The following is a 23,369-nucleotide window of genomic DNA, read 5'->3' as shown; positions in this document are numbered from 1 at the left end:
ATCAGTAGCACCCTCCCCCTAGGTGTGACATCCAAAAATGCCCCCAGACTTTATCATATGTCCCCTGGGGAGCAAGATCTCCCCTCTAGCTGAGAATCAGTGCTATAAAGTGACAGCCACATTGAGAGTCTGGGCCTTCTGAGATCGTCAGATGCTTCTTCCATGCAGGACTCTGCCTTCAGGATGCCCACAATTTCCAGAAAGATGGAATAAGGGAAATGAAAGGCATAATCCAGCATCAACATGGATCACCAGGAATTGAAAGAATAGCATCAATAAGAATTACAGTGGAACAACTAATGATTGAAGCAATATATTTCAAACCTTTCAGTAACTTGTTAAGTAATGTTTACTGCTAAGTGATATGTATTAAGTAGTGTTTATTGAGCACTTACTTTGTGCCAAACACTATGCTAAGTACTTCACAGGCATGATTGTCTTTAATCTGTATAATCCGAGGAGGTAGAGGTATCCAATGAGAAAGACGAATCAAAACTAGAGCTGCTAACGGGCCGAGGTGCTTTGCTGTCACTTCCTTTCCCTCTAACTTCCTTTGTTCCCTGCAGCTTGCAAGTGTCATCCACAGGGCTCGAAGGGACCCAGCTGCAGCCGACTGGGAGGCCAGTGCCAATGTAAGCCTGGGGTGACTGGCCGCCGCTGTGACGCGTGCTCAACAGGAAGCTACGGTTTGGGGCAACGTGGCTGTCACTGTACGGAGCAACACCCAGATGGGGAAAACCCACATGCTCTCAACCTTGGAGTTTTGAAGGCGGGAAAATCAATGTGGGGAGTTTAGAAGGCGTGGTTAGGAATTTGACTATATTGTTCAGACTATCAGTGTAGGTAAAACACTGAACATTTTTCTGCCATACTTTATTCTTTCATGCAGTGGGCACTGTGTGCAGAACTCTCTTAGGTACCATGTGTGATGATAGAAACGTAGTAGCCCAGGGAGGATGTGAGAACCCCAAGGAGTTGTCTGTGTAACCCCAGCTTTATCTCCTGGTGCATAAACCCAGTGGTTGGAAAGGCTATAACAGTGTGAGATTTGGAAGTTGAAAAGTGGGATGACCCTGTTGCCAAAATTTTACCCTTTCTGCTCCTGGGGTCACAACTAACCTTGGAACTCATTTCATAAGCCACCCATTAATAAAGGCTTAGATGAGGCTTCATCTGGCATTGCTGATTCTTTATCAAGACTGTCATGTTCAGGGTAAATAGTTCTCTGTTCACAATGTAAACCATTAGTGAAAACACTGCTCCCCACTGAGAAATCTTCCTTAGGAACCATGAAAACACCCAGGTAGGTTAATTCTCCTTCCAAATCAGGGAACATGTCTTTTCAGTTATGATTCAGAGAGATGGTACACCTTCCTGGTCATCACCTGGGCATGGTTGTCTACCCATCAAATAGTGCTTTGGTCCGTCATTTTTCCTTTTCTTTAAAAAGATTATGAAGTGCTGACACACAAAGGAGAAAACATTTCCTCCACGTACCACCCTGTCAAGCATCACATTTTCGTATAGGGAAGATTGGCTCAAATAATTCTGCAATTTGCCAGAAAAATATGTAATCTCTATTATCTCACATAAGGAAAAGAAAAATCTAGCCATTTAAGTCTGGTTCTTCTTATTTTTATAATTGGAAAGTTTGAATCCTAAGTTTCATAGAAGTTTGAATCATTTAAAACATTACTTATTCAGATACTCTGTATAAACAGCATTTAAGACACTTGATTGAAATGGACAGAGGATAGAATGTCTGAATAACGTTTTTCTGAAGAAGATACACATATGACCAATAGCTACATGAAAAGACGCTCAGGATCACTGATCATCAGAGAAATGTAAATCAAAACCACAATGAGATATCACCTCACGTCTATTAGAAATTCTATTACCAAAAAGACAAGAAATAATGACTGTTGGCAAGGATGTGGAGAAAAGGGAACCCTGTACACTAGGAATATAAATTGGTACAGCTACTATGAAAAACAATATGGTGGTTCCTCAAAAACTTAAAAAGAACTACCATATGATCCAGCAGTTCTACTTCTGGGTATTTATGCAAAGAAAATGAAAATACTAACTTGGAAAGATACTTGCACCATCTTGTCCACGCAGCACTATTTGCAGTAACCAAGGTATGGAAACAACCTAAGTTTCCACCAACAGATGAATAGATAAAATGTGATGTAGATATGTATTTCCATGATATATGATGTATAAATCCTAAAAGGTGATCCTGTGAAAGTGCTGCACTCAATATGCCAGCAAATTTGGAAAACTCAGCAGTGGTCACAGGACTGGAAAAGGTCAGTTTTCATTCCAATCCCAAAGAAAAGCAATGCCAAAGAATACTCAAACTACCACACAACTGATCTCATCTCACATGTTTGTAAAGTAATGCTCAAAATTCTCCAAGCCAGGCTTCAACAATACATGAACCATGAACTTCCAGATATTCAAGCTGGATTTAGAAAAAGCAGAGGAACCAGAAATCAAATTGCCAATATCCACTGGATCATCAAAAAAGCAAGAGAGTTCCAGAAAAACATCTCCTTCTGCTTTATTGACTATGCCAAAGCCTTTGACTGTGTGGATCACAACAGACTGTGGAAAATTCTGAAAGAGATAGGAATACCAGACCACCTGACCTGCCTCTTGAGAAACCTGTATGCAGGTCAGTAAGCAACAGTTAGACCTGGACATGGAACAACAGACTGGTTCCAAATAGGAAAAGGAGTATGTCAAGGCGGTATATTGTCACCCTGCTTATTTAACTTACATGAAGAGTACATCATGAGAAATGCTGGACTGGATAAAGCACAGGCTGGAATCAAGATTGCTGGGAGAAATATCAATAACCTCAGATATGCAGATGACACCACCCTTATGGCAGAAAGTGAAGAACTAAAGAGCCTCTTGATGAAAGAGAAAGAGGAGAGTGAAAAAGTTGGCTTAAGACTCAACATTTAGAAAACTAAGATCTGATCCCATCACTTCATGACAAATAGATGGGGAAACAGTGACAGACTTTAATTTTTTGGACTCCAAAATCACTACAGATGGTGATTACAGCCATGAAATTAAAAGACGCTTGCTCCTTGGAAGAAAAGCTATGACCAACCCAGACAGCATATTAAAAAGCAGAGGCATGACTTTGCCAACAAAGGTCTTTCTAGTCAAAGCTATGGTTTTTCTAGTAGTCATAAATGGATGTGAGAGTTGGACTATAAAGACAGCTGAATGCCCAAGATCTGATGCTTTTGAACTGTGGTGTTGGAGAAGACTCTTGAGAGTCCCTTGGACTGCAAAGAGATCCAACCAGTCCATCCTAAAGGAGATCAGTCCTGAATATTCATTGGAAGGTCTGATGCTGAAGCTGAAACTCCAGTACTTTGGCCACCTGATGTGAAGAGCTGACTCATTTGAAAAGATCCTGATGCTGGGAAAGATTGAAGGTAGGAGGAGAAGGGGACAACAGAGGATGAGATCGTTGGATGGCATCACTGACTCAATGGACATGTGTTTGAGTAAACTCTGGGAGTTGGTGATGGACAGGGAGGCCTGGTGCGCTACAGTCCATGGGGTTGCAAAGATTCGGACACAACTGAGTGACTGAACTGAGCTGAACTGATACATATATCTATAATATAATAATGGAATAATAGTCATTTTAAAAAAGGGAAATCTTGACATTTGCAGCAACTTGAATGGACCTAGAGGGTTCATGCTGAGTGAAATGAGTCAGATAGAGGACAACAAATTCTGTGTGATTGCATTTTCTCTATTTTTATTTTTTTATTTTATATGAGAGGATAGTTGATTGGCAATATTGTGTTAGGTTCAGGTGTACAACAAAGTGATTCAGTTATGTATGTACATGTATCATAGTCGTATGTACCTGTCAATTCCAAACTCCCAGTCTATCCCTTCTGTCTAAACTTTACCATTGGTAACCATAAGTTCTCTCTCTAGGAGTATGATCTCATTTATTTGTGAATCTAAAACAAACAAAGCAAAAATCAAGTTCATGGGTCTAGAGCACCAATAGATTAGTGGTTGCCAGAGGTGAGGTGGGCAAAATGAGTGAACGAAGTCAAAAGGTGCAAACTTCCTGCTATATAATAAGTAAGTCATGGGAATGTAATGTACTGCATGGTGACTTTAGTTAATAATACTGTATGCTATATTAGGAAGTTATAAGAGAACAAATCCTAGAAGATCTTATCACAAGACAAATATTGTAACTGTGTCATGACATATTAATTAGACTTAATGATGGTGATCATTTTGCAATATATACAAATATGGAATCATCATGTAGTACACTAGAAACTAATATAATGTCATATGTCATTCCACAATTTAAAAAAAAAGAACACTGCAGTTGTCTACAACATACTGTTGATCAAATGAAATCAGTGAATTCTTATTAACAAATCATATGTAACTGGGTGCAGGAGACACAAGAGACACAGGACTGATCCCTGTGTTGGGAAGATACCCTGGAGTAGGAAATGGCAACCCACTCCAGTATTCTTCCTGGAAAATTCCATGGACAGAGGAGCTTGATGGGCTGCGGTCCATGGGGTTGCACAGAATCAGATATAACTTGCCAGCTGAGCACATATAACTGGACCCAGTACATGCAAGGCTCTGTTCTAAGCACTGTATGGACTCAAATTTATTTACCTTGATCAGGTTGATACAGTAAGCTAGAGATTATGATATCAGAACTGTGACTCTCTCACCAACCCACCACTAGCCCCTTGACCCTGGCAGGTTTCTTTGTTTTGCTCAGCTTGTCACTGCCACCCTCAAGGCTCAAAGAGCACCATGTGTGACCAAGTATCAGGACAGTGCCCGTGCCGTGGACAGGTGGCTGGCTGCCATTGCGATCGGTGCCTGGCAGGCTACTTCGGATTTCCCAACTGCCGCCCCTGCCTCTGTAATGGGCTCGCTGAACTTTGTGATCCAGAAACTGGGTCATGCCTCAACTGTGGCGGATTTACAACTGGGAGAAACTGTGAAAGGTATGGAATGCATATGCACTTTTTTTTTCCTTTTGTCCTGATTTCACAACATTCTCTAAAGGACCACTGAGTAGAGAATCAATTGTATTGGAAGTGTAGAGTGATGGCGACGGGTGGGGGAAGATAGAGCATCATTTCATCATCCTTCAAAATCTTGTTAAGAACCGGACTTTGTTTGATTAAATCAGTAACATGCATTTGCTTGGCACCTTGCTTTTTATATCCCTAAAATGTGCATGTAAATTAGATGCCATGATATCCAGTTTAATGACTAAGCTGTGGGACTTTCAATGTGAAGCAGAACACCTTTCTACAGACCAAATGAGCATCTTCTAAAATGTTGAGTTTTAAGAGTTGCACTGTCCTCAGTTCAGTTCAGTTGCTCAGTCGTGTCCCACTCTTTGTGACCCCATGGACTGCAGGGCACCAGGCCTCCCTGTCCATCACCAACTCCCGGAGTTTACCCAAACTCATGTCCATTGAGTCGGTGATGCCATCCAACCATCTCATTCTCTGTCATCGTCTTCTGCTCCCGCCTTCAATCTTTCCCAGCATCAGGGTCTTTTCTAATGAGTCTATTCTTCGCATCAGGTAGCCAAAGTATTGGAATTTCAGCTTCAACGTGAGTCCTTCCAGTGAACACTCAGGACTGATCTCCTTTAGGATAAATCTCCTTGCAGTCCAAGGGACTCTCAAGAGTCTTCTCCAACACCACAGTTCAAAAGCATCAATTCTTCGGCACTCAGCTTTCTTTATAGTCCAACTCTCACATCCATACATGACTACTGGAAAAACCATAGCCTTGACTAGATGGACCTTTGTTGGCAAAGTAATGTCACTGTCCTAGAGCATAGCAAATCCACATTGGCTAACGTGAGCTTTTCCTGGGAACATCTTAGTAAAAGGAATTTGCCTTGACAGATGGCATCGATGGTTACTATGGAAATCCTTCTTCAGGACAGTCCTGCCGTCCTTGCCCATGTCCAGATGTTCCCTCCAGCAATCGGTATTTTGCCCATTCCTGTTATCAGCATCTTTGGAACTCAGATATAATCTGCAATTATCTTCAAGGTTATGCAGGTATGTAGTATACTTCATGATGTTGTTTTTCCTTCTCATCCTACATTTCTATCTGAAAAATGATCACATATTCATATTATCTGCCTTGGAAAAATGAGTGATAGAGGATATAACAGGTTAATGGTAAGAAGACACAATTTGGTAAATTGCTACTTTTCAGAACAAAGAATTTGAATGGTTCAAAAACCAGTGATAAAAACTCATATCACAGAGCTTATATTTTAAATGATGGTCTAGAAAATTGACCAAATGAGTTCAAATCAAAATAATTTATTTAAAATAAAATCTTGATGTGTTAAATAATATAAATATGTGATTAAGTTTTATATATTGATATATATATAAAACAAAAATTTTTAAATAAAAATCATTCAACTGCTTTCTTTATATAATTTCAAGTAATCAATTGATATTTCACAGATATAACTGATTTTTTTCAGATGTCTTAAAGCACCAATTTGGGTAATGTACAGATACTGTAAAAATTAATTCAATATCTATGTCTGTCCCTCAGTCAAAAATTTTATTTAAGGAGTTTAAGCATAAGTATAAATATACAATACAGACAAGGAGAAAAGTCATGAAGTCTGTATTATTTAATGATACTAAAAAGTATGGCATTATTATTTTCTTTATTATAATTACCATCGTGATAAATCAGATGGCCATTGCTTTTCTTACTTTTTACCTCTAAGGTTACACACGTCTGTAGTTAATCTTACAGCCTCTTCTCCATGTACACTCTGGCTTGGTTGGTCAGTTCTTAAGAGCTGAGACCATGGTTGAGCTATGAGACCATTTCTAAATGGAATAAACCAAAAAAAATGGAAGGTGGACCCAGGGTTTGGGCACCTAAACATTGGCAGTTGCCTTTGTGATTGAAAGAGTAGAGTGTAGGAGAGATGGGATGGTTTTTCCACTATCTTTCATGGAAATACCCTCAAAGTGTCTTATAAAGGTTATTTAAAAAAACCCTCAGAGGTTCACATGTCAGGAAAACTACTCACCCCTCTGCACTCCCAGGCATGTTATCTCAGGCTGGGGCTGTTTCACCTCTAAGATTGGGTAAGGGTTGGAGTGCCACGTGGAGAACATGGGGTGAGATTAGTTTTGGATCCAGAGGCATATTTGAGTGGTTTTGGTTATTTGAGGACCCAGGAATCCTGAACTCACAACTCTGTGGTTTTTTAAGGAAGACTAAAGTCTGTTCTTCACCAAGAACTTTCTATATCCAAATAACCTTTTTATTCTCTGAATAGATAGTAAATGAAAATGGTTTTAATGTAGAACCCTTCCTCTTATTCATCCCAAATGTGTGACCTTTCATAATCCTCAGAGGAGTCCAGTTATCCACATCACTCTCTACACACATGCGCACGCGCACACCCACTTCTTATCTCGTTCTCTTTTCTTCTCCCCTTCTTCCAGGTGTGCAGTGTGGAGAATGCTCTGCTGGTTTCCATGGAAATCCAGGAATTTCTGGATCACCCCTGCCGGCCATGTGCCTGTAACAACAACATTGATGTGACTGATGCAGGGTCCTGCAGCCCAGTCACAGGGGAGTGCCTGAAATGTCTGTACAACACTCAGGGCCCCAACTGCCAGCTCTGCAAACCAGGTTACTTTGGCTCGGCTCGATCAGACATGCACGAGTAAGTCTGCAAAGCTCTTGGCAGGAAACCAGGCAGCTTGACCTGTGGTAGCAACTCCTGTACTCCCTTCAGTTAGGTCCGTGGTGCCAGCACCCTCGGAGAACGGGCCGATGTCCTGAGCGCGGCAGCAGAGATGGGTGCATGCACATGCGGCTCAGCGTGGCCTTGCGGCAGTAACTCACTGGTGGCAGAAGTGTGTCTTTTGGGACTGCACACTTCAGTACCTGCCCTGGAGGATTTGAAGTCTTCTTTCTCAGAGTGTGTACCCCTGTGCACTCTGCCAGAATCACCCAGGGATGGAGGTGGAGTATCATCATGCAGATTCCTGGACTGTGCCTCAGACCTATAGAATTGGATCTCTGGGGGGATGGGGCCCAGGAATCTGCATTGTAACCAGCTCATCAACCAGACTTTAATGTATAAAGAGGAGAATCACTGATGTAGAAGAGGATAAGAGTTTAATTCCATGATAAAGACAAGGAATATGTATTCATTTTTAGGAAATATTTTAATTATTTCAGCTCACCCAAGTCAATTTAATAAACCATTTGTTTTCAGATCATTGGCTTAAGTGGAACTTTGGTGACTGATGTGAGGAAACAGTGAAACTTTCATTCATCCTAATTGTGAGCTCTTGGAACATAGTCGGCTGAACCATAGGAAATTATAGTTGGGGCGATCAAAAACATTTGGATGAATTCAACCTACTTAGATTCTTTGATAAATTCTGTTCTTGTAAAATGCTTCTTCCTTGGGCCTTTTAAAGAAATGATGCCTTCACTCTTAAAAAGCTGTTTGTATGGGTTGTTGACTGCCAGTGTTATCATGGATTCACCCCCAGTGATGGTTCTGTGCTTCTAGGGTGCTCTTGTTATCCCTCTGGCGTGAGTCCCACTGAGTGTCCCCGCAGTGGGGAAGCTTGCCTCTGTGACCCTGACACTGGCACGTGCCCGTGTCTGCCCAGCGTCACCGGCCGGACCTGTGACCGTTGTGCTGATGGATACTGGAATCTGGTCCCTGGCAGAGGATGTCAGCCATGCGATTGTGACCCCCAGACCTCGCTCAGTAGCCGCTGTGACCAGGCAAGAAACTTTCCACTTCCTCTGGTGTCACAATGAGACACAGTAGGGAGACATGCTTTCTAAACATGTAAAGAATGTTTTCTTTATGTATTGCTGTTGTTAATCAGTGTTTTTAGATAGGATTTGCCTTTTATGGGCATAGAGTCTGCATTTATCAAGGAATGAAGAGCACCAAAGAAGAGAGGATAAGGGTCTGAAAGTTAGGCTCTGCCCCATTCCGCTTTCTCCAGTCCTCAGTGGGACTGGGCGAGTCAAGATTCACACACAGCAAATCACAATCTTTCTCTTTCACTGTTTTGTACATAGAAGCACAGGGGAGCCCCAAGAAATCCATCATTAATCAGAATTGATTACTAACCAGAATGAAAATTGAGTGCCTTCAGAATCCATAATTCCATCTTTAAAAATCAAGCTGTCATTCCCATGGTTCACCAGTTGCTTTACGTATGGTTAAATAAGATGTCCTCTTATCTTATTTATCTTCAAGCTACCAGACTGGGAGCAATTGTTTCTAGAGAATGCAGTCTAGAAGCAAATCTTTATTGTTTCGTGTACAATTAACTCTACACTTAACTGCACATATGGTTTTCAGTCAATGAAACAATGAGAATGAAAAATTTTTAAAGAATATTAACATTATTTATGGAAAAAACAATCTCATGATAAGGTTTTTTGCTTCATAAATATATTCTTTGAAACACTTTTCACGTTAACAGAGATGTGAAAAGAAGGGTAAAACAATGATGAGAAGTTTTAGAGTCGAATCCACGGTATAGGGATTAGGGCTTAATTAGAATCAAAATGCTCTTTTCAGAAGCTGGAATCTTCCCAATTAATAAGAATATCTCACCTCCAATTTCAACTCCACTGTTCAACTTATTAAAGGTCAAATTTTGTAGAAGTAAAGTTTTGAAGTAGTTCTTATGTATAGAATGGGCTTTCCCTTCTCTTTTTCTTTATCTCAGACCTTCCTTCCTCCAACCCATATCCACAAAAATGCACACCATGGCCTCTTTTTCCTTAATAACTTTTTATGTTAGGATAGACTTAGGTTTACAGAAAAGTCATGAAGATGGAGAAGATGTACCCCACACCAAGTTTTCTCTGTTAATACATTTCTTATATATTAGTATGGTGTATTTCTCATAGTTAATGAATTAGTGTTGATACATTATCATTAACTAATGTTCATAATTTATTCATATTTGATTAGTTTTTTATCTGATGCCCTTTTTCTGTTCCAAGACGTCAGAACACCTCATGACATTTAGTCATCACATCTCCTTAGGTTGCTCTTGGTTGTGATGGTCTCTTAGACTTTCCTTATTTTTGATACCATGACAGTTTTGAGTATTTTGTAAAATGTCCTTCAGTTCACATTTATCTGATGCTTCTCTCGTGGTAAGACTTGAATTATGGATTTTGAGAAAAAGATGACCCCTGGAGGTAAAGTGCTGTTCTTATCACGTCATATCAAAGCTATACACTACTTAACGTGACTTATCACTGCTGACCTTGACCTTGACCACCTGGCTGAAGTGGTGTGTGTCAGGTTTTTCAACTGTAAAGTGATCCTTTGGCTCTTTTCCATACCATACTCCTTGGGAAGAAATCACTGAGCACAGTACCACACTTAAGGATTAGGGAGTTATGCTCTGTCTCCTTGAGGGGAGAGTATCTCCATAAGTTATTCTGTTCTTCTGCACTGGAGTTTTGTCTTTTGTTTCCCATTTCTTCATTTATTTAATCATTTTTTATATCCGTGAACTCAAGGATATTTGTACTATACTCTGAGTTATAAATCAACACTACTTAATTTTGTTGTTCAAGTTGTTCCAGCTTTGGTCATGGGAAACTTTTTCAGTTGGTTTCTTTAGGCCTTTGACATACCTCAATATTGTTGGGTTGTTTTTTTTTAAGTACTTCCCTACTTTTTGCACTGCAAGATGCTCTAACCTCCTTTTGTATATTTCCTGCCTCTGCCCTAGAATCAGCCGTTTCTTTAAGGAGCACTGGTTCCTTCTATTGGAGAATGATGTTAGAAACCAAGATCTGGGCACTAGAGGACCATGGCTATTTTATATGCTCCTCTCCTCTCATCACACGTGCAGCCACCAACCACAGAACAAACTGAAAAATTAGCAGATTTCCACACACTGCTTGGCTGGTTAATTCATGAGGAAATCCTCATGCTCATGACATCACTGTCTGGTGATGTCTGCTTCTTAGACTTTTTGGGAAGCATATTTGTAGGAGCACTTGACAATGACCGCAGTTTAGTCATGGAGGCCAAGGGAAGCCTACAAAGCTGAAAATCAGATGGTGTTGGTTTAAGCAAAGACCTGCTTATGACAAGGGTATTTGGGGTAATCTGGTCCACAGGGGATTCCTTGAGGAAGTTTGCTCTTTACAATCAGGAAACACTTTCATTGGAGTATAGAAGAGCCACACGGTCATTGAGATTTCCAGCTGTTTAAACAACTACTGATAAATGTCTCTCTGTCTGCCAGTAGGTGGTCCCTAGTGCATTCCTGGAGAAGCAAATATGCTATGCAATATTTTCATCAGTAGTTTTGATGGAGAAACAAATGTATCAAATTTGTAGATATTACAAAATTATAAGTTAATATGTTCAAGACAGAACAAGAGACAAGATATTTTACAACTGTCTTATTGACTGGAAACAAGAAAATGACTTGTCAGTGGAATAAAAATAAAGTTTTGCAATTGGGTTTCTTAAATCCATTGCATAAATACAGAGAGGGAGTAATAACTTGGCACAAGTTTGTGTGAAAAACATCTGGGAGATTTTCGTTGTGTGCTGCAAGTGAGTCAGAGGTGCGGCTTGGCTGCCAAAGAGGGGATACCCATTCGGGCAGGGGTGGGAATGCCATGCCCAGCTCCAGGGCAGCCTTTTTCCCCATTTGTCCTCTGTACTGGTCAGATGACTCCCAGGAACATTGTTGTCATTTCTGAGTACCACATTTTAAGCACTGAATTGACAAACTAGTGTTTGTGGATAGTGGAGAAGAACCATGCTATTTTGTGGTGAAGTCTCAGGGGTGATTGATTTAAAATAACGAAGCATATACAAGTTGAGAATGGCCAACTCTAGCTGGGAGAGGGACTGTACAAAGGAAGAGGAAAGCTATATGTTTTGAGCAATTTCCTTAAGACTGGGCTTAGAACAATGGGAACAAGTTAAAGAAGCAGATTCTGCATCAACATACGGAAAGCACTTCCCAATAGTCAAAGACAACGTGGCGACATGACAACCCTTGGGACCACAGGCTCCTGCGGCTCCCTATATTTGAGCAAAAGCCAGTGGTTACTCCGGAGAGGGGTAGAAGCTTTAGTAGGTCCAGTCACTTTAAGAATTCAGCTACTTCTGGAGTCATCGTTGGATAAGCAGATTTGGTCAAGTATAATGGAGGACCACAGCAATAGTGATTTGCTTTCTGTTTTTTCCCATTAATTTTCTAATCTCCTCAGTGTTCAGAAAATCTGGTCAAGAATCCAATTGGGAAAGTTCAGTCCTCTCTCCAAAATACAGTTAAATAATTGTCACTAAATGATTAAGCTTCATTTACCAAAAAAAAAGTTTGTGGAGGAAAAACACTAGCCCAATTGGGAAAGACTCCAATTTACATTCCATAATGGAAACATTTGCCAAACTTATTGATGGATGTTAAAACCAGGTCTTTGGTTTGTCTCTCAGGGGAGAACCCCCAGAACCATACAGGAGAGGAATGTGGCCCATTTCCTATTTTGTGTTTTGTTTTCATTTACATCTGTGCCTGTTTCTCAGTTTGAGGACACTTGTCCTTGAACAGCTGGAAGCAGGCGGTATATTCAAGAGCCCTCAGCCAAAACACATTAACTCTTGATCCTTGGTGTTGTCGGGGGTGGCTGCTGGCCATGGGAATCCTCCTCCTGCCTCTGCACAGCTGTATGTCTTAAATCACTGGAGGGAAAAGTTGTTTTGTATTAATCTGAATTTTTTAAGATCATAAAGCTTGTCAATTTCTTACCTGTGACCATTCTCACAGCTTACAGGCCAGTGTCCGTGTAGATCAGGCTATGATGGGAAACGCTGCTCTGAGTGTGAGGAAAATCATTATGAGGATCCCCTAGGGCAATGCATTCATAAGTATTGGTTCTAAAAATGTGAGTACAGACAATCTGGTCCTACCACAGGCTTGCTGTGAACCAACTGAATTTTAAATCCCTTTATTTGGTGGAAAATTCACAAACTTTAAAAAAAATTTCTGTAAGATACTAATAAAATGAAAGCTGTATAAACCAACTAGATTTCTCTTTTTTCTTTTCCATTATGGTTTTTTACAAGATATTAAATATAGTTCCCTGGGCTATATAGTGTGGGCTTTCCAGGTGGCGCTAGTGGTAGAGAACGTACCTGCCAATGCAGGAGACATCATGAGACTCCGGTTCGATCCCTGGGTCGGGAAAACCCCCTGGAGGAGGGCATGGCAATCCACTCCAGTATTCTTGCCTGGAGAATCCCATGGACAGAGGAGCCTGGCAGGCTATAGTCCATAGGGTCGCACACAGTCAGACACAACTGAAGTGACTTAGCACACACACACATGTGCTGTATAGTAGGATCTCGTTGTTCATCCATCCTATATATAATAGTTTGTGTTTGCTAATCCCAAACTCCTAATCCATCCCCCCTCCCTTGGCAAACCACAGTCTGTTCTCTGTCTGTTTCTGTTTTGTAAAATAAATTCATTTGTGTCATGTTTTAGATTCCACATGTAAGTAACATCGTATGGTATTTGTCTCCCTCTTTCTTTTTTTTTTTTTTTTTTTTTTTTTGTCTCCCTCTTTCTAACTTACTTCACTTAGTATGATGATCTCTAGGTCCCTCCACGTTGCTGCAGATGGCATTATTTCATTCTTTTCATGACTGTTTAGTGTTCCATTATATATATGTGCCATGTCTCTCTTATCCATCAGTTTAGGTACATTTAGGTTGTTACTAGGTCTTGGCATTGTGAATAGTGCTGCTCTGATCATAGAGGTGTATGTATCTTTTTTGAATTATAGTTTTGTCTAGCCATACGCCCAGAAGTGGAATTGCTGGACCACATCACAACTCTGTTTTTAGTTTATTGAGTAACCTCTGTATGGTTCTCCATAGTGGCTGGACCAATTTACATTCCCACCAGCAGTTTAGGAGGGTTCCCTCTTCTCCACACTTCTTCAGCATTTGTTGTTTATAGATTTTTCATATGTACTTCTATTCATTGTTTTTGGCTGTACTGAGCCTTCCTTGCTGTGCAGCTTTCTCTAGTTGTGCAGAGTGGGAGCACTTTCCAGTTGCGGTGCTCCAGCTTCTCTCGTTGTGAAGCACAGGCTCTAGGGTGCAGCGCTGGCTCAGTAGTTCCAGTTCCTGGGCTCTAGAGTACAGCTCAATAGTTGTGGCTTATTTGCTCTGTGGTATGTGGGACCTTCTTAGATCAGGGATTGAATCCATGTCTCCTGCAGTGGCCGGCAGATTCTTTACCACTGAGCCACCAGGGAAGCCCTAGACATTTTCATGATGGTCATCTGACCAATATAAGGTGATACCTCATTGTAGTTTTGATTTGCATTTCTCTAATAATTAGCAGCATTGAGCATCTTTTCATGTGCCTGTTGGCCATCTGTATGTCTTCTTTAGAAAAATGTTTGTGTAGGTCTTCTGCCCTTTTTTTAATTGGGTTGTTTGGGGCTTTTTTGTTTTGTTTTGTTATTGAGTTATATGAGCTGCCTGTATATTTTGGAAATTAAGCCCTTGTTGATCATGTCATTTGCAAATATTCTCTCCCAGCCCACAGATTGTCTTTTCATTTTGTTTATAGCTTCCTTTGCTGTGCAAAAGCTTATAAGTTTGATTAGGTCCCATTTGTTTATTTTCATTTTTATTTCCATTGCCTTGGGAGACTGACCTAAGAAAACATTAGTATGATTTATGTCAGAGAATGTTTTGCCTAAGTTCTTGTCTAGGAATTTTATGGTATCATGCTTTATATTTGAAAACTCACAAACTTTAATCTTAGTTTAAAAAAAAAGTATTTTTAGCCCTTTAAAATTTTTTCTCTTATATTAAAACTGCACTATATTGAATGTTAGGTTATATTAAAATTCCTCAAAGTTGTTAATATGGAACAGATTTTTGAGATCATAACTTGTAGCCAATTTTCTGCTATCTGGAAGCATGCTGACAAAAACAGCTAATTTGGATCAAGGTAGAGGCTGGGAAATAGATCATAAAAAGCTAGCAGAGCAGATGTTTCCTTAACATGGCTTTCATAACTTGGAGTCTATCACAGATTCATTTATTTATTTATTTAAAAGTATTCACAGAGTGTCTACTGGGTACTCAGGGTAGTGAACAAAGAAGGCAAGGCCTCCAAACTTGAGGAGTTTGTGTTCCTAGTGCCTTTCATTCCATTTAGCACTAGTTATAGGATTTAGAGCAGGGCTATTTATATCTATTTATTCTTAATACACAGCCAGTGCTCCTGGCATCTTTAAAAAAATGAGATTGTCTTTTAATTTATTCTTTGGCTGCGCCTCACAGTATGTGGGATCTCAGTTCCCAGACAAGGGATCGAACCCATGTCCCCACAGTGGAAAAGTGAAGCCTTAATCTCTGGACTGCCAGAGAATTCCCAGGGCAAGGCTGTTTCATACTACTTTCTGCAAACATCGAGCCATTTTACTCCAAACTCTCCAGTGCAGGGACCACTAGTTGTATTGAGCACTTGCACTGTGGCTAGTGCAAGTGAGAAAAACAATTATTTCATTTAATCCATTTATATTTAAATGGCACATGTGGTTAGTAGCTACCATATTGGACAGTGCAAATGTAGAGTCTGGGTTGGTTCTAGGAGGAGGGATTTTTTAATCTCTCTTTGAAATCCACTTCCCAAAGAAGTCAAACTAAAGAAATATCAGATGTGGTGGACTTACCATTGTGGTCACTTCTATTCTATGTAGCCACATATGGAAACTCTTTCTTCCTGTCCATTCCTTTATAAATGTGCTTTTGTGGTTTAAAAAAAAAAAAGCCTTTGGTTTTTTGCCACATTCAAAGATGCAATTTTCCAAGTGGAATTGCTACTTTAAAAACCAGGAAGGAATGTTGGCTCTTAGAAAATCTTTCTTAGAGAGCCTATATTCCTGTGTCCCTCTAATATTTTAATAATCTTATTTTATAAAAAGATTTCATAGAGGAAACTTTGCAAATGGTCAGCTCAGGCTACAGACCCCACTAATGCTCCTGGAGAAGAACAGATAGTAAGGGGGAGCCTTGGCCTCCAGGTGGTGAAATGCAGAGTCCCTCCGGGGTTCCTGCAGAGGCCTCTGGACCAAAACGAATGGGCCAGACAGATGATGTCTATTGGAGGAGCCTAGTGTGTTAATCAGTTTTTATTTGTAATTGGCATTATTCCCACTCAGGCTGCCAAATGGATTTTTAAATCACTTGTTCCTTGCAGTTAAGCCTGTGGCATAGGCTAGTGATTCCCTGACCTTTTGGAAATTGCTTCAATAATAATAATAATTACTTCAAGTAACTTCAGTAGCTCTCTTCATCCTCCATCCTTAGCTGTAATCAACAACCTACTCATCTGAAGTGCATAGAGTATCAGGTTTGGGGAGAGTTTTTGTTTATTTTTTGGCTACACTGCACGGCTATGGATCTGCTCCTAAACCGGTGACTGAACCCAAGCCCTTGGCAATGAACTCATGCAGTCCTGACCACTGGACCACCAGGGTGTCCTAACCACTGGACCTCCACCTAACATCCGAGGTGTTTTTTTTGTTTGTTTTTCTTTTAATTAAGATGGTAAATTTAATGTTCTCCATTTTTTGAAAAAGACTTTTTTTTAGAGCAATTTTAGGTTCATAGGAAAATTGAGAGGAAGGGAGAGATTTCCCATATGTCCTTCCAGACCCTATATATGCATGCCCTCTGTCATTATCAACCTCCCCACAAGAGTGGTATATTCATTACAACTGATGAACCTATATTGATACCTTGTATCCATCAAAGCTCATAGTTTATATTAGGGTTGACTTGGTATTGGATTTAGACAGATGTCTAATGACATGTATCTATCAGCATAGTATCACACAGGGTATTTCCACTGCCCTAAAAGTCCTCTGTGCTTTGCCTTCTATCCATCCTTACACACCCCTTAACCCCTGGCAACAACTGATCTGTTTACTGACTCTATAGTTTTGCCTTTTCAGAATATCCTATAGCTGGAATCATATTACAATATGTAACTTTTTCAAAGTGATTTCTTTCATTTAGTAGTAAGCACCTAAGGTTCCTCCATGTCTTTTTTATGGCTTAGCACTCATTTCTTTATAATGCTGAATAATATCTAATTGTCTGGATGTATCACAGTTTCTTTATCCATTCACCTAGACATCTTGGTTACATCTAAGTTGGCAATTATGCATAACGTTGCTCTAAACATCCATTTGTAGGCTTTTATGTGGACATGTTTTGAATTCCTTTGGGTAAATACCAAAGGCAGATTCCACACACACACTTTTTGGAGAACAGAACAGTCTTTCTTATGGAAGGAAGACAGCACATCCAGGCTGGGTTTCACTAAGAAAGGGTGTGATCATGGGCCTTCTTACCCTTAGAGAGCCTGTGGCATGCCTGAGCCACCCTGAAGGAACAGTAGCAGCCGTGCACAAGTCTGTCATTAGATCCATACTCTCCACTCACACAGGTGAAGAACCCAGACGTGAACAACTCACATACTTGCAGTAAAAATGACATCTAATAATGCCCATGTAAGAACCGAGACCTGGGACCTCCCTGGCAGTCCAGTGGTTAGGACTCCACACTTGCACTGCAGGGGGCAGACTTTCGCTCCCTGGTCAGAGAGCTAATCCTGCAAGCCAAGTGCAAGCCAAAACAAAAGCCAAAACCTGAACAAAACCCCCAGGAGCTGACTTACCTGGAGTGAAAAGAGGGATGCTGTGTTTTAATGGCCATTGCAAAGATCTCTGAAATTATCCTGCTTTAAATGTTCACCTTAGAAATGGGATTTAGGAAGTTTCTCAGGGAAGAGGAGGGGACTTTATTCTTGAACTGGTAATGAGCCAAAGGCCAGGTGACTGACGTTCTCTGCTCCTTCTCCCATCTTTTTCAGCGTGTGACTGCAACAGGGAAGGTTCCCAGAAGCCTGTCTGTGACCAGGACACAGGCGCGTGTCGATGCCAGGAGGGCGTTAGCTGCCCTCGATGTGTTCGCTGTGCCCGGGGTCGTGCCCGGGAATTCCCCTCTTGTCTTCCGTGTCACTTGTGCTTTGATCAATGGGACCACACTATTTCTTCCCTCTCCACAGTGGTGCAAGGGTTAATTAGGCTGGCTGCTAACATGTAAGATAAAAGAGAGACCCTGCCTGTCTGTGAAGCCGACTTCAAAGGCCTCAGAGAAAACATGTCTGAAATAGAAAGAATTTGGAGACATCCTGTTTTCTCATCAGAGGAATTCTCAAAAGTCAAGGATTATCATCACTCTGTTCGGTAAGGTTTGTGCAAAAGTAATAGGTCTCCAAGTTCGTGATTTACCTTAACTCCTGAGAGCTTTAACAGCCTTCAGCTTAGAAATGTACCTTTGTTAACATTAGGAGAATGATCATTGTTCAGTTAGTAACCAGGCTGGGGATCATATCTGTCTGTCTCTTTCCTACCTAGTTAGGATTGCATGTGATTTTTCAAGATGTCATTGATTATGACAAAAAGGCAACCACAACGTTAATTGGGAAGCCCAAACTCAGCAGAGCTGAAGGACACAAAATTGGAAGTAGGAAGGTTTCTAATACACAATTTTTTTTTTAACCATGTACTCAGGGAAATTTGCTTAATGTTCCCAAATTCCTCAGTTGTTTACATGCCCATACATTACTGTGAAGTTGAATAATGAGTACAATAGTTCTTTCAAAATGCAATATCATTTTTATCATTTTTTTTCATTCATCAAATAGTTTTAGAGATGATGTTGATTGCTGTGGGCCAGGAGTCAGCAAGACCTAGTTCACAAGCAGCATCCAACCCATCACATTTTTTTGTAAATAAAGTTTTATTGGAAAACAGCCATACCCATCATTTACATCCTCTGTGGCTACTGTACCTCTGCACTGACAGAGCTGAGCAGTTATGACAAGGATGCTACGGCCCCCAGGGCCTGAAATATTTACTTTCTCACCCTTTACAGAAAAAGTTTTGGACAAATGAGGATGAGTTGGGTATAGTTTCTACCCATCTAGGAGCACACAGTCTACAATGAAACCAAGAAGATTATGGTTCTATAAAAAATATTCCTCCTCCCCAGAAAAGCTCATGGATTAAAGAATAGTTGAAGCTACAAAGTTTCATGTCATAGAAAACACAAGTGTAAATATAGGGGTATTCATTTTGTCAATTTTGTCACCAGACAAAAATTCCAGAAGTATATAGTAATTGCTTAAAAGTTCCACAGGGAGGGTGATGCAGCTCACCCGGTTAGGACAGAGGAAGGGCCACTGGCATCGTAAACACAGCTTTAGGGCCCAGTGGTAACACGTGCAGGTCAAGCTGGCAGGTGAGAACAAGCACTTCTATACCCTACTAAAGACTCTGGGTTGGTTCCCAGAGCTCCCCACTGTTTAAGTGATGTCAGATATCCAGATTTCAATGGAAATGTTCCCACTTTAAAATACAGGCAGCTAATTCAATAGCACTTTTTAAAAGCACTGTATAGGCCAAAGAAATATGTCTGAGACTGAACTTGTCCCAGGGACCACTAGTTTGTGGTTGTCAGACCTAGCAGATAAAATGGAACTGAGAAAGCAGAAAGGAGCCAGTCCATAGTGGATGGTCCAAACAAAGACACTGCAAGAGCCCAGAGCAGAGCCAGAGAGAAGAAAGCAAAAGGAACAGGAGTCCCAGTGCCAGGTCTGAAATGGTAAGGGATGCCTGCCCCTTCCTGATCCACCTGATGAACTCGGTTCCTCTGTAACAACCACCCAAACACCGCCCCCTCTCTGAAGCCTTTCCTGACGACGTCAGAGAAAGGATGTGTTTCCTTCTCCATCTTTCCATGTCTTTGTAGTTCATTTGTCACTACCTCACTGAGGACCTCCGGTAGGTAAAGCTGTTTTCTCTATGTTTTCTCCAGGCCTGGTTTAGTTAAACAATAAATGTTTGCTGGGTAAATTACAAATCAAAATGTCAGTAGGGGAAGGACAGAGCACTCGGGACGTCCATAAGCATAGATTCAGAAGTCAGACTACTGCAGTTGAAATCCATCTGAAGTATAAGGATACTTACTAATGAGGGCAATTTCTTTGTGTGTGTGTGTGGGTGTGTTTTCCACCAATCTGTCCAATGTAATACAAGCTTTGCTACATTTACTCTCATTTTCTCCTGTAGGAAACAAATGCAACTAAGTGAGCAGCTGAAAACAGTGGATGAATTTGAAGACCTAAAAGAAACAATCCTCAGAATGAGGAATGAAACAAACCTCTTACTTGAAGATCTTCAGGAAGGAAATGATTTGCACTTCGGTGCCTGGAATGCAAGCCTCATGGGTAAGAGAAAATGTACCTTAACTGTCTGTTTCTGGACAGAAGCTGATAAAATCCATAGTGCATTCCATTAGTGAATCACCCTGTGCTTATCACCACAGCGCCCAAGCACTTTACAACATGAAAACATACCCATTAAAGGTATTATTTGTGCATGAATATTTCAACTTCTTAAAACATTGCAGAGACTGGATAGCATTTGCACAAAAAAATGCTAACAATTATGCAATACTAAACATATACTAAAACCCGAAGTATTCAGATGCCAAGCCACACAAGGATCTTATGTAATCATCAGCTTGGAAATTCTAATGTGGCCATAAGAAAATGAAAGAGATATGTTTTGATACCTTCCTGAATATAAGCCACTCAGTTTCCAGCAATCATAAACACAAAAGAATATGAATCAGAAAGAACTTACATATTTCTTGTAAGAACTTTGTAGGAATTTGGAGACATGTAACACACTAGAAGGCTGTAGTACATATTGCATAGTTTTTAAAAATGAATGGGAGCCATGCCAAAGCCAAGATCAACTTGGAGGAGAAATGGAACTCTGAAACAAAACTTGAATTAAGTCATATCCTTTTTTCCCATGAGATCCTTGTTATGTTTGGAAATGGACAGACATCTTGTTAACTACCAGGAGAGGCAGCACTGATCTTATTCACACAGAACCCATCCAGTTAAGAGATGAAACCTATCTCAAGGCAAAAGCATCATCTACTTTTCCTTATCCTATGTCTGTGCTCCTGTTTGTCATCTGATCTTGAGCTAAAAGAGAAAAAAAAAAAAATAGATGGCAATTATGACACTAAAGGAAGGCCCGAATTTAAGGAAATCACTATTGATGATGCTTAATAAACGCTATATAAAGAGTAAGGAATTTGCTCTGATTCCTAATCTGGAAGAAGGTGCCCAGTGAAAGAACTGAAAATCCTTGAGCAGTCACCCAAGCCAGGTAGAAGAAAGCAAAACTGACCCATGCTAATCCTCTCAAACTTGCATCACAGCAGCAGTTACTGGGCTTTTTCTCAGTGCCTGACACTGTACTGGGCATCAGAGACAGGCAGTAAATTCAGCCAGTCCTCACCCTGAAGTCATCCCAACCTCAGTGGGAAAGCCAGGCATTTATAAACAACCCCAAACAATGAAAAGACTCTGTTAGAGCATCTTCAAACTGCTTCAGGAACAAAGTAGAGAGAATGGTATTATTCCTGGGATATTAGAAAAGGCTTCATAGAATAAAGATAAATTTGCCAGATAAATCAAGGCAGAAAATCATCACAAGCAACAGAAAGATGATTTTTGTTTGTTTAGGGAAGTGGTTCATGGTAAATAAAAATCATGATATAGTAAGAGTTCAGTTCAGTTGCTCAGTCATGTTCAATTCTTTGCCACCCCATGGACTGCAGCAAACCAGGCCTCCCTGTCCATCACCAACTCCCAGAGTTTACTCATACTCATGTACATTGAGTCAGTGATGCCATCCTAATATGTTATAAAAACCAGGAATGTTTAGGAGATAAAGAGTGGTTGTCATGCCTGGTTATGTCATGATTCTGGTTATGTATGAAGTAAAGATCAGAATCATGGGCCTTTGATTCCTAAAATAGTCTAAAACCCTAATATGCTATCATTTATATTAAAACATCACATTATGCTTTCAGCAATTTGTATTTCTATCAAAATACAGAGAAGTGTTTAAGAACACAGTCTCTAGAGTCACACTACCTGGCTTCAAATCCCCGCTGCATCTCTTCCTATCAGTGAGAACTTCCTGTCATCAGAGCCTCGTTTTTCCACTTGTAAAATGGTGTTTGGGCTAGTTCTCACAGTGTTTTGTAAAATTAAGGATGAAAATTGATCAGAAGGACAGCTATATAGAAAGCACTTAGCACCATTTGGTAGCTTAGGAGGTAAAGAATCTGCGTGCAATCGGAATGGGGAACACATGTAAATCCATGGCTGATTCACGTCAATGTATGGCAAAAACCACTACAATATTGTAAAGTAATTAGCCTCCAACTAATGAAAAAAAAAAAGAATCCGCATGCAATGCAGGAGACATGGTTTCCATCCCTGGGTTGGGAAGATCCCCTGGAGAAGGGAATGGCTACCCACTCTTGCCTGAAGAATTCCAGGGACAGAGGAGCCTGGCAGGCTACAATCCCTGGGGTCACAAAGAGTCTGACCTGACTGAGTGACTTTCACTTTAGCACAGTAGCTGTTGTCATCAGCTTCAACATCACAGGTCAGCAAACTACAGTCTGCCTGCAGATCCTACCCACAGCCTATGGTAGGTTTTTTTTTTTTTCCTTTTTTAAAAAAATTTATTTACTTTTAATTGGAGGATAATTGCTTTAGAATACTGTGTTAGTTTCTGCCATACATCAATATGAATCAACCACAGGTATACATGTTTCCCCTCCCAGTGTATTTTTATAAATAAAGTTTCATTAGGAGACAGTCTCACCTATTTATTTACATGGTTACTGTTACTCTACAGTGGCAGAGTTGAGTAGTTGTGACAGCAGTGTGATGGTAGGTGAGCCTAAAACATTTATACTCTGACCTTTGTAGAATGAGTTTGTCAACTTCTGTGCTATGTAGTGGGATAAACTTGGCTCATCATCTTAGAGTTCATATAGGTAGTCAAAATTAATACCTTACATGTGTGGAGCATTTCACAGAGTATTTTTATATGATTTCACTTAATCTTCACAAATTATTATCACTAATTTACAGGAGACACAATCTAAGAGACTAATGGGTTTGCTCAAGGACATACCCACACAGTAAAGGGAGAAGCCAGCATTCAAATCTGGGTCTGCAGACTTAAACCTCAGTGCTCTGTAGGTATTACATCTGTATCTATGACACAACTTCTAACTTTTCCCTGTGAAGTGC

General features: G+C 40.4%; 1 protein-coding gene across 1 annotated transcript in view; it reads left to right on the top strand.

Moving 5' to 3' along the window:
• Positions 1-23,369, top strand: part of LAMB4 (laminin subunit beta 4) — a 112,287-nt gene that overhangs the window by 64,098 nt on the left and 24,820 nt on the right. Inside the window, 10 exon segments of the mRNA XM_065938470.1 lie at positions 567-710; positions 4,808-5,041; positions 5,964-6,119; positions 7,548-7,606; positions 7,608-7,750; positions 7,752-7,771; positions 8,633-8,853; positions 12,903-12,999; positions 18,042-18,417; positions 20,305-20,462. Coding sequence (XP_065794542.1) covers positions 567-710; positions 4,808-5,041; positions 5,964-6,119; positions 7,548-7,606; positions 7,608-7,750; positions 7,752-7,771; positions 8,633-8,853; positions 12,903-12,999; positions 18,042-18,417; positions 20,305-20,462 — 1,608 coding nt within the window.

The sequence above is a fragment of the Muntiacus reevesi genome, chromosome 6, assembly GCF_963930625.1.
Source record: "Muntiacus reevesi chromosome 6, mMunRee1.1, whole genome shotgun sequence".
Lineage (NCBI taxonomy): Eukaryota > Metazoa > Chordata > Mammalia > Artiodactyla > Cervidae > Muntiacus > Muntiacus reevesi.
This window is presented reverse-complemented; position numbering and strand designations above follow the sequence as displayed.